This window comes from Paramormyrops kingsleyae, chromosome 18, assembly GCF_048594095.1.
Source record: "Paramormyrops kingsleyae isolate MSU_618 chromosome 18, PKINGS_0.4, whole genome shotgun sequence".
Classification (NCBI taxonomy): Eukaryota; Metazoa; Chordata; class Actinopteri; order Osteoglossiformes; family Mormyridae; genus Paramormyrops; species Paramormyrops kingsleyae.
In genome coordinates this window covers 16,491,303-16,503,773 of record NC_132814.1, presented here as the reverse complement: position 1 = coordinate 16,503,773, position 12,471 = coordinate 16,491,303, and the positions used below count along the sequence as shown (strand labels likewise).

The window sequence follows — 12,471 nt, the reverse complement described above, 5'->3', positions numbered from 1 at the left end:
TAGCCCGCACTGCATGCTCTCCAACTTTCAGCCTCTCATTTGTCTCTTGGGCCTAATTTAACCTCACTACTAAGACCAGGAAATGGAAAAGCACTCCTGTCCCAGGATAAAGTCCCTCTAAATCAGTGTTTCCCAACCCGGTCCTCAGGGACCCCCAGACAGTACATGTTTTTGCTCCCCCCCCCCCCAACTCCCCCCCAGACAGTCCATGTTTTTGCTCCCCCCCCCCCCCCCCCCGCCCCCCAACTACCACCTCCCGGGGACTAAGTTGAGAAACACCCGTCCAAATTATAGAGGAGTTTGACCAGTGAAGAATGTGCTACATTCACTAAGGTGACTGCACTTCCCTATTGTCACACACACACACGCACACACACACACACAGCTTTGAAATTATGTCTTTGTGGGGACTCTCCAATCATTTCTATGGGGAAAACTCTAATCCCAACATGACAACCTTAACCCCTATGTGGCCCCAACCTTAACCTGAATAACCAAACAAAATACAAGACTTTTGGCATTTTTACTTTTTTGATTGCATTCACAGATCTTTCTGAGGATCTGAAAGATCGTCCCACAACGTCAAAAAAACAGGTTTACATTACATTGTAGGAGACCAAATGTCCCCCACAATGTAATAAAAACCTGTTTTTTGACATATGTGTGGAATTGAGTCTTTTACTGGTGTTCAATTACAGCTCCTTTTTTGGCAGCATGTAAAATGGGTTGTTTCTGGGCTTGTACTAGTATAAAAAAAAATATTTAAAATCATTGAAAATATTTTGTGTAAAAAAATGAGCATGACTCAATATTACATATATATGACTTCCGTCTGATTTACAAGGGTTTTCTTGTTGATGTGATTAACTGAAGTCCAGAATGAGTGAGTTTTGGAAATTTGTTCCTCAGTTATGTTTTGCAGCTCACTAAGGTTGAGTAAGATGGATTATACAACAGTATGCTGTAAAAACTGCTGAAACTATAGACTTATTGTACACCCCCCCCCACACACACACACACACACACACACACACACATGATTCTTCCTAACTTTGTACTTTGAACTTTCACCAGAGCAACATTTAGTTCCGGGCGTAGGTTCTGTCTGTTAATGTCCAGTTAGGTTTTCCCCAATTCGTCCAATCAACAGTCGCGTGTCATAAGAGCTGAGTCGTCACACTGGTTCTGCTGAGTGCCAGTTAGCAAAAGACTTGGTTTGACTGTAGAAGATTATGGCTTGAATTTGAATCCCATTTCCAGCTATAGGTAAGAATCAATACCTGGAAGACAAAAGGAGACGTTGCTGCTCAGTCTTTCCATAGACAAGGTTTTACATTAGACAGGGGCGAGAATTTTTTAAAGTAAATGGCATTTGAGGGGCCATAACTGATACAGATGGCCCAATCTTATCAGTAACCAATGATGTTTTGACTTGATGAGTGACAGGCATGTGGGCACTCCGGGGACCAATCAGCTTTCAGCTGGGGCCAGTGCCCCTGTTGCCCCGCCCCTGTATACACCCCTGATATTAGATGCCTTTGATCAAGCAATTGGAAAAAAAACAAGACAGTAATTAAGTGGATCCATGGCTAGAAGCCAGAGGAAGAACTAGATAGACAAACCTGGTCTACAGCACATTGGAAAATCTGAGGACATCAGGACGACACCGTGGAGCAGAGAGGAGGATCATGGGAACATGAAAAAGCAACAAGCGTGGGTTTAGTCACAAGTGCATCATTAATCAAAAGATCTGATTGTAACGGCAAATCTTTCTCTGGATCACCAAGCTTGGTTATGTACGTAATGGGTGCAATGTCAGTACAATGATGGAGACGGATGGTCATTCCCTGAAGGGGGAGGGGAGGGGTGGGGGGTGAGTACTGGAGATGCAGATAAATTTAAGCCAAAGAAAACATGCAAGGTTCCTTTCGATTATGAACCCGAAGCCCATGGTCATTTGCAAGATGGGTCTGAAGGAGATGGTGCACGCAGCCAACGCTGTACAGATTAAAATTAGAATACCGTATTTGTGAGAGAATGATTTAATCCATTCCTGGAATAGCCACATTTTCCCCCTTTTTAAACGGAATGGCTAGGTAGTCTGTCCTGTGGATAAACAGGTACACAAAAGAGACAAATCTAAGTACCAGCACTGCATTCCTGTGGTGAAATATAGAGGTTTATATCAGGAAAATTTTGGGTCAGAGGAGATTCTGCATTCCCCAAAGACGAAATACACTTTCCTTCCCACAGCATTTGGATTTCATAGAAATGGAAAGAGAGGATGAAATAAAAGTAAAGAATTCCTGAATGTTGAAATAATCCAAAGTATCAATCTTAAGGCATTCGCACGCAGAAGACTTTTGAACTGAGGGCAGAAGATGCAGGTCTATAGTTCCACAGCTGTAGTGATTCAGATCCATCTGTCCATCCATCCACTATACATGGGATGTTTCGGCTTAATTATGGAACTCTTTAAGAATGATGGCCTGCACTGGACTACAATGATGCTTAACTGTGATTTTTTTCAGTAAATACCCAGTCATTTGTAATGGAATCGAGAAACATGTTTGATTTCCATGGTCAGTCCAAAATGTACCTCGTATTTATATATTTCAATATAGATTTGGAATGAAATTGCCCTTAGGCAGCTGATTCCTGTTAATACCGTAAAATGGTTTATATAAATCGCCCCCTGCCTGTTTTTTTTCGTCTTTAATCATCCAGTTTGAATTTTCTGTATCCATTACCGAAATTTCTACTAGATATTTTGCAGTGATCTAAAAGGACCCTCTCTGCTCTTGGCTGCTGTGCTGTTTACATCAGACTTTTTTGTACATGCGATTACTGAGCAAATCAAATGCACTAATGCAACCACGCTCGTCTATAAAAAGGCGCATTATCCCTCTGTATACATCCATTTAATGCTCAGCGTCCACCTGCGGCACCGCACCTTTACACGCGCCCTGCGACGATTAATGGACTGTTATGCAACACACCCGAACTACATTGCAGTTGCTTATTCCCTGAATTGTTCCTGTTCACAGCCTGAAGGCAGCACATCTCTAAAAAGCTCCAAATGGACACTGCATGAATGAATTAAGGTGCAACAAACACGTCATCTTTAACAAGGAGGTGTCATGTATATCAATCCGGTCTTGTGTCGGTTTACTCTTAGTATTAATTCTATTCCTTCCATTTCACCCATGCTGTAACCTTATCCTACCTTGCAGTAGCCCACACTGACTGGTAGGTGGCAGCATTATCCACCTCAGAATCAGGGAACGTTCTATCACATTTGATACCTGCACCAACGCTCCTTGTGCCCTCCTTAACTACAGTCCCCACAGCAACCCCCCCCCCCCCCATGATCCTCCATTGCTAGGAGGCTGCAGCTGACTCGTAAGCTAATTTGTGGCCTGCTGGATTCCAGTGGGAGCCTTTTTTTTTTTTGTCCCGGCCCACCTGGCTTTCACACTCTCCTGGAAGCGAGGTGACTTCCTGTCTGGTCATCTCTGGCTGCGGCACAGAGAAGGGCAGCAGCCGGCAGGAATACTGAGCTACTCTTTGCGCTAAAGGTTAGTGGGGAAGAGAAAACCTAAATGCAAGTTCCAGTCCTCTGTGGGCTATCAGGCGCCTCCAAGGATTCTGAAAAGCCTCCCGCTGTTTTTTCCTAGAAGAAGCACTAGACAGGTATTCAGAGAAAAGGAGTCATTCAGTCGTGCTTATTTACGACATTTTCCTTATTAGTTGCTTTACTTTGCAGTCAGCTGACGCTTTGGCCCGACCCTGACGCAGATTCGGGGAGGGAACTCACGCATTGCGCTGCCCACGGGCGTCGGCCTTGGAGACCTTTCTGTAGCAGTAGACCATCTCCACCAGCAGCCAGAGAGTCAGGAACATCAGCAGGGCATACATGACGTACTCTGAGTACACTGCCGTCAGGTTCCGACTGACTGCCCCGCAGTAAAACAAAATCACAATATTCCACAACATTCATTTCAATAAAACGACTTCGTGTGGCATTTCTGAAGTTTCAGGGCCTTTACCTTCCTCACTCACGACCAGATGGATGACCTTGCTGTAGGTGAAGGAGGGCGTGTAGGAGTCGAACTGGAACTGGCGCTGCACCTCGCACACATACGTGCCCGTATCGTTGGCCGTGACCCTCTGGATGCTGATGGACAGGTCCTGTAGGTCCTTGCTGCCGTTCCATATCACTCGGCCCTTCCACAGCCCGTCGATTTCCTGCGGCACCCCATCGAACACGTAGATCTGCCGACGTGCGACACAGAAAAGCGACGGCCTTTTGTCAGCCAGCCTGCATTTATCTTTCATTCCAGCCTCGTGACATCAACTTTTTGCAAAGTATCAAATCTTGGCATGACGATACTCCATCTGTACAGCCTCGGGTTTGACAGATTTTTAATGTCAAATGTTGAATTCTCAGTTTTACCTTGGGGGAAATGTTTAGTCTTAATTGACTACCCTTACATATGCATCTCCTTACATCCAAAATTGCATAGATGATTTTGTGGCTGTACTGTAAAGTTACCATAAAGGTATTCTTTAATATATATAGCTGTCGTTGTTATAAATAAAAACTTATGAGAGTAATAAACAAATGCAGCCACCAGGACCCACCGGAATCCTTTTGTTAGCCTCCGTCACGTAATACCAGTCCACTCGTGTCCTGGCACTGATCTCCTCTCTCTTCATGCAGGAGATGCAGGTGAGCCTCATGGCATTACCCAGGACGGCCTCCGTGTCCGACGGTATATCCACACACACCTGGCTGCTCATCTGCACTGGAGAAGGCCGATACTGTTACCAGAATGCATTCTGGGCAACCATGGGCGTCATTAAATCCAATCACTCGGGGCTATAGCCCCAGGTATTTTAGCCCCGATGCCTACTTTCTTCCTTCAAAAAAAAAAAATCAAGCCCCAGGTAAACTTGACTTAGCCCATGAATTTTCAATAGCTAGAAACTCCCCTGTGGGCAACTAAATGTCTTTGAAGCAGTAGTCCTTAGATAGCCCAACCAAGCAGCGGTGGCAAGGCTGCAGCTGTGGCCCACTGCTGGTGACTAATCTGCGTAATACTGTAAGCTTCATAGCTCGCATGGCATTCAGTCATCAGATATGAAAAATAAATGTTTTGCAATAATGGTCTTCACATTCCGGCTAACAGTGTCAGGGTCAGCCCCTGCTGTGGTCCTTCCGTGTCCCTTCCCCGTTTGACCAGCAGGTGTCGCTGGTCATCCCATTCTTTATGTTAGTCTTTGTTCTGCCCGGTTGTCTGTCTGGTCGTGTGGCTTAATGTGTTGAGCATGTGGTTGTCTGTGTATCCTTCGGTCCTGAGTACCCTTCTGTCCTGTGTTCAAATCCTGCCTCCTCTGTTTTTGTATTTTGCTCCCTAGTGTTTCATTTGAGTTTTGTTAGTCCTTGTGTCTGATTTTGTAGTTGGTTTTGGTTTTTTTCCTTGTGCCCCTGCTTGTGTCTTTACCTGTTTAGTTCCCTAGTGTTGGTTTATGTTTCCTTGGTTAGTTCTTAGTTTCCCTGTTTTTTAGTTCCTTTGAGTTTATTAGTTTCACCTGTGCCCTGTTTCCCTGGTCTTTGTCAATTAGTCTCACCTGTCCTGTGTTAGTATCGTTACCCCTTTAGTATTTTAGTTCCTGCTTCTGTTCAGTTCCCCAGTGGTTCATTGTCTATGATGTGTTCCGGTGTGTTGTTGCTTGTCTAAGCTAAGTTAGAGCTGTTGTATTGTCAGCCTGTATTGTTGCGTGCTCTGTCTTTGATTAAACCCCGTGTTCCTGATCCCTGGCTTCCTGCCTATTCGTCTGCGTTCCGGGCGCGTGCGTCATGACAAACAGGAATGCTGTGGGGTATCAGGGGCAGAGCCAAAAACACAAGAATACACAACAGGCAACAATAAAATTATTTTAGATGTGTATTAAACTGTGTTAAACCTGTTATATTTAACTACAGACGCTGGTTAAAAATTATTGTCATAGTTAGAGCTATCAACCAGATTAGCATAACATGATGGGAGTCTGGTAACGAAATACCTTTAACTCAAAAACAGGTTCAATGACTTATTATTGTTATTATTATTATTTATCATTGTCAGTATCATTATCATCATCATTAATATTATTATTATGCTTATTGGAATATCTTCTACCATGATTCGCCATTGCTAGCGTGTCTTGTTGACTCCTCTAGCGTATCCATATCTGATAGCTGGTGATTAGTCTGACGGGTCTGTGTTCTCAGAATAATTCCTACTCAGGCACGTTTTCCTCACAATCCCAAAGGAGAAAAATCCAAACAGGGAAAACTACTTTAACAGATTTTTAGATCGCACATTACCAAGTGCACTAATGTACAGTAGTACCATTAATGCGGCCAAAGGTTTTAATAGAATTTATAATTTATGAGTTGTTTGCAACATTAACGATACAATTTAACCCATGAACATTTTTCTGGCAGCCACAATGCAGAGCTAAAACAGAGAAATTCAGTACATACTGATTTGGTGCGTTATCTGCTTTAAGGATGCTCAGTTTTGTCAAAGCGTACAGTTCTCTTACATAATATGAGGGAAAAATATAATTAAAAGAAAAATCAAAAACTTGCCTTAAATGTTAATTTAGTCGCTGAAGAGCATACTTACCATCAAAGACAAAGAGAGCTAGGAAGAGAAATAGATTCCCTGCTGGCGGACCCATGGTCGGGTTTCTTGGTGAAAATAAAATTGTCTGAGGAGAGTGAAAGTTTTAGGAGTGAATTCGCCAAACCCTGGAGTTTCTCTTTCAATACCACGGACAGCGCCGCAACGTCCTCCTTTAATATGGATTTAAGGAAACTGGTCCTTGTTTGTGAATATTCATATTATCTTTGCAAAAAATGTCCTGAGATAACTTTCACAAGTTGTGAAAAAGACAACTTGGAAAAAAATATACCCGACTTTAATACAAGCAGGTTAACGATTGCTTCATTAATATTTATAATGAAATAGAGAAAAGTAGATCATTCGCCCTTTCAGCAGATATACTCGGTTAAACAAATCCACACCCTTCGAGTATTCAAACATTAACTCCAGCCTTCATCGAAGCGGCATAATAAAAATAAAACAAAATAAACCCCAATAATATTCTTGTTTAATTATAAATTTATTTTGCTAATGAGTACATATTATTCCCGATATACGGACAAAGTGTCCGATATTATTCTGAATTATGATAATTAAAAAAAAAAGTTTATAAATAAAAAAATAAACAAACAGACCAGAAAAAAAGTGAAAGTTTTTAAAAAGTTAAGCAACAGGAAAATCCCAGGCCGGACTGGTCTTTCGTGCCCCACACTTTAAGAGCGAAACCCTCACATGACGACATCAGCTACTGAGCGCCTGCTTTGTTTGCTGAGCGCTCGGCGCGCGCCTAGTTTCCTGGCGCGCATGCGTTACTTTGCCCGACTTATTTATCATAGTCATAAAACCACTCTGGCAAACAGTACATGTATATATTTGAACCATTGAAACATTATATATTCCTAACTCGACTCCTGAAAAAAAATAAACATCGAGCAGATGGACCAGGAGTTACTTCTTTTCAAATTCAAAGTATATATAATATTATACTGTAACATAAATTCACTCATGTGTGTCAAGTTGCTCAGAAAAATCGTGATCAGTATTAGTATTGTAGTGTTAGTATTCGATAACAGCATTAAAAAATCTATTTCATTAGCAACGTTTAAACGTGTAAAGTCGTTGTGTAGTTAGGATAATGAGTGAGAGTTGTCAGTGGTAATTTGCCATTGTGTTGTTTGGGAGTTAAATGTGTCAGGAGGGATTTCTGCCGCGTAGAAAGACAGTGCTTCCGTATCAGCTGATTCCCGTTTTGTGAGCCGACTTCAAACTTAGAAACTAAACATTGCTGTTTGCTGCTGAAGCGAAACCTAATATGTTCTTATTATAAGTCGGGTCCCTATCCCTGTTTGTGAAAGCTGCTGTACTGAATTTCGTCATAGACCATTCCCATCAGGTTAAACTGGGTTGACTGGCAGTAATACCACTAATATAATTATGTCCGTGACTATTTTGGTTGAGTGACTCTTCTATTGGGAGCGTTTCCCAGATAAATAAATAATTCATGTGACCTTGAATATAAGAAGCATACTCAAAGTTATAATATGTGATTGGAACCTGTCTTCAGGAACCCAGGACAGAAGATATACAGGTTGGGACACCAGTTGATCATAGGGCTCACACACACTGTCAAATGCTAAGGGTTAGAGACAGCAATTTATGTCTTTATACTGAAGAATCCCACAAGAATAAAGAAAAAATATGCAAACACTGTGCATAGAGCTGGCAGAAAAAAATCATACCCACAAACAGGACTGTGTAAGTCTACAATGCTAACCACTAAACCACCAACTTACTTATTTAAAAATGAATGAGTTGGAAGAATGGCAACTAAGAATATCTACCATTATCTCCATCTTATTGTCCATTTGTGGATCAATGGGATTTATAGGTTAATTGACACAATTACGTCTAAAGGAACCAAACTCTTAATGCTTGCTGTTAATACTATTATATTACTAGTTCAATGTGTGAAGCTTAGCATGGTTGATACTGTATCTCCACTCCCCTCACTAAACCAATTCATGTCAACCACAAAAGCAGACACATTTATGCCTGAAGACAGTGACTTTGAGGAAGACAGTAATCTCCGCACTTCTATGCCTTATGTAGATGCTTCTGGTGACAGTTCACTGAGCCCTTAATTACTCAGGAAAGCATTTGAACATAATACCTATCTGCTGAGCATTGTTCTTCACAATGATCAACCACAGTGGTAGCTCCTTTGCTGGCCCACCCACTCCCACTGGGGTCTCAGACATTTTAAGTCAGAGCTCCAAGACGAAGCGGCTATGCAGAGTACGACTGAAATTTATTCATACATCTCTGCGGTGTTTGTGGGAGGCAGATTATCTGTAGTGCCAAAGAAGCAGCAAAAAGTGCACGGGGGTGAAATCTCTAGAGAGGCTGCTACTGTTGTATCATTATTCAAGGTATAAAACTTCAAACATGCAAAAAAAACTGAGAATAAAAAGAATCCCAGGATTCACAAAACCTGGTCATGATCTGATGTCACCCCCTTTCTCTGGGGACACTAGTAACGTGATCTGACTGTTAATCTGGACGTGAGGTAATATTACAGGATTGTTTTTCAACTTTGAAGCAGGCTTCACAACAGAGAGCAGGTGGGTCCTTCAGCTGGCGAAGGAACCACGGCTTTGGTATCCGAAGGGTTGCTATTGCTTGGGATGTTTAAACATCACGCTGGTTAATTTCTGTACAGAAAAGTCAGACACCTTCTAACAAAGCATTATGTCATAACGTTACATTATAAAAACTTGACAGAATGTAATAAATTGAATGATGATAATAATAGGGTAATGTTGCAATATAAAATTATAATATAGTCTATAAATTTGTTACATTTTTGTCGAGTTATTATATACATAACTCGACAAAATGTAATAACACGTTATATACATAGCGAGTTATTACATAACTCGTTGTTACACGGTCTATAACAATGAATTATGCGATGAAAATTTGTGACATTTTGTTGAGTCGTTACACAATGCAGCATTATCACAAAATGCATTGTTACACACCCATATTTAGAAAAAATAAAGCCTTCCTACCAACTTGCTGTCACAATTAATGCCACACTTTAAATCTATATTTCTTTGTAAATATGGATAAATATCTCACTATAATGACAAACAGAAACTTTGAGGCCACAAAAGGGGGTATTTCCTTTCACCCCCATAAGTAAACATCTTCCATCACCTCCCTGCAGGCCCTGAACTTAAACCAGCAATGTGAGGCTATGAGGTCCTATGTGGGCAAGGGAGTCAGAAGCAGACAGAATGTGACAGAGAACTAACGCATATACTTTCCTCCAAATCCAAGATGCACAAAGTAAACAGAAGAATTTAGGTTACTTAATCTGCATGCTGAGATCAGTAGAGGAGCATCTTTGCGACACAAAAACTGCAAAAAGTTTTCAGCTCACGAATCAGAACAAAATGAGTTCTAGAGCTTTCTGATTGCTCAGCAAAAAAAAAGGTTAGGGGAAAAAAAATTACCTGAAACTGAGCTGACATATTGCCAGCCAGGAAGTACAGATCCTGGGTCCAATATGTCAAACATCTGACGTTTCTCATTAATGTCAGTCTTGGGAGCAGAGCATCCAGTTGTCTTCAATTTGGACACAGAATACCAGACCCAGTGGTGGCCTTCAGCTTGTTCACACCTCTATGAAGAACATTACATCTGTTTTGCTTTTTTCGTAAGTGTCTTAAGAGGCAGCAACTTTTAATATATTTTTTGTTTGAATATAAAACCACTGGATTTCTTTCTATCGCTCCTATGTACTAAAGAGTAGTTTTTTCACTGCATAAACATATTGTGAGGATAACCTACATACTGCGAGCTAAGTGCTTAAAATAACCACACGCACAGGTCCAGAATCCCTTATCTTGCACAAAATGGGCATTATTAAGCACCTGTACACCATGGCCTACATAGCAAGCACATTTAATTCTACGTGAGCCATTAATAAAAAAAAATGCTGTGGGCTTCACTGCCCCATGACATGCCATAGCCGCATCAGAGAGGCATGCCACACAGATCGGGCTGAAATCAACCGATACATTTATTGGTTTATTTAAGGAAAATGTTTATCTTCCGGTGGAACATCCTGATGACAAACAGTCACATGCAGGGCAGTCAGTAGTTCTGGAATCCATCTCTTGGTACAATGACTTCTCCTAGTCACGCTTGTGGTTGTCGCTGACAAGAAAGAGCCATAAAGTGTCCAGTAGCTGGGAATCTCAAATTCCATGACTCGTTCCGTTAATATGAGATGGGACTCTTCACTGATGGAAAACGTAGCAATCCAGTGTAACAGGTCCTCTGACATCCTTAATAATAATAGTAATAATAATAATAATACATTTATTTTATATAGCGCTTTTCTAGATACTCAGTCACTTTTCAAGGGCAAATCAGAGAAATAGAAACACATACGCACATTAGGCAAACAGGACAAAACTCTGTCAACAATTATAGGCTATTTTGAAAAGATGGGTCTTAGAGTTTTTAAATTAGAGCGATGAGGAGTTCCTAATGTCACTAGGAAGGGAGTTCCATAGAGAGGGGGCAGTAACAGAAAATGTCCTGTCACCTCAATAGTGGTAATTAGTGATTTTAGGAAGAGAAAGGAGATTAGAGTCAGCAGGACGAAGGCAACGTTTGGGGGAGAGTCTGTGCAGTAGATCAGATAGATATGATGGGGCCAGATTATGAAGAGATTTGTAGATAAAGAGCAAAACCTTAAACAAAATACACTGCTGGATTCTCACGGCACCATTCATTCATTTTAGTGTTTTTAAAATTTGCTTTAAGCTGCCAATGCTCAAGAGACAGAGCTTTTATGCCCTTAAGTCTGATATGCCAGAGGCCACTACGGCCGTCCATAAATGCAATGTAAGCTAAGCCTGCTGCTACCAGATTGCCACCAACTCTGGCATGCCACAGGACGCGGTGACACGTGTCAGCTTTTCAAGATACCGGTGCACTGGCGCCTCCCACGTCCGTCACGCTCGGCGTCCTTAAGCGCAGATTCTCTCTGCCGTCGAGGGCCTCGCTCACGATCTCCTTTCCAATTTGTACGCCACAACATCTGCCCTGCCCCAGGCTCTGTGTGATGTCATTTCCTCAGCCTGCTTCGTTTGCAAGTAGAAATTGCATCGATGTAGCACCTGGGCTGGAAGAACAGAGGGAGCTGCACCTACTTATAAAACTTCAAGAATCTCCCTACCTTTTCCCTCCAGCTACTTGCCATGTACCGCGTGCTAATATAAGCGGACAAGTAGCAGAAGCTAATAAAACCACAGACAAACATCCAGTGCTAATAAACAAATAAGAACTGATTAAGTGATTTTCCGTGGATGCTCTTTAACTGATTAAGCAGCAGCTAATGCCAGCCGTAGGGCTGGACAATATGGCAAAACATTTATCACAATGTATATTTTTTTCATTTCAGTGGATAACAATAATTACCACAATATAATTCAAGTCATTATCTCTTTGCTTCAAGGCTCCGTTTTTTGCTTAAAATTCCCTTAGGATCCCCCTCACACAGATTCATAATATGGAGAAAATTGAATGGACTACAGACTGAAATCACATTTTAGTAAATCAAACAAAATGAATTTTTTTGTCGTAGGACACGAGACCAGTAATACGCCGACAGTGCGTTTTTTTTTTCTTCTTCTTCTTCTTTTTTTGTAGTGTTCTTCCCTGCCTGTCTGAAAAGGCTCCGTCTGCAGACAGTTTTAGAGCAGCGGCTGGCTTCCCATAGCAGCTTCAGCCCAGCGGC

The 12,471-nt window shown here is 41.6% G+C and overlaps 1 protein-coding gene across 5 annotated transcripts; it reads right to left on the bottom strand.

Annotated features, from left to right (window-relative positions):
- Nucleotides 1–239: 239 nt before the first annotated feature.
- LOC111846241 (sodium channel regulatory subunit beta-3-like) lies at nt 240–7,423 on the bottom strand. 5 transcript variants are annotated; one of them, XR_011983541.1, is made up of 6 exons: nt 6,678–7,423; nt 4,645–4,808; nt 4,050–4,275; nt 2,023–3,956; nt 1,623–1,646; nt 240–1,280 (listed from the first exon to the last, which is right to left on the bottom strand). XR_011983541.1 is itself a non-coding variant. In XM_023816262.2 (6 exons), the coding sequence occupies exons 1-5, from the start codon at nt 6,730–6,732 to the stop codon at nt 1,628–1,630; spliced, it is 603 nt and encodes a 200-aa protein (XP_023672030.1). In that variant the 5' UTR covers nt 6,733–7,422; the 3' UTR covers nt 240–1,280; nt 1,623–1,627. The 5 variants fall into 5 exon arrangements, 4 of the variants coding, with proteins under 4 accessions (XP_023672030.1, XP_072558349.1, XP_072558348.1 ...); XM_023816262.2 differs by having other exon boundaries at nt 3,818–3,956; nt 6,678–7,422; XM_072702248.1 differs by having other exon boundaries at nt 3,818–3,956; nt 4,645–4,803; nt 6,678–7,422.
- Between the last annotated feature and the right edge of the window lie 5,048 nt (nt 7,424–12,471).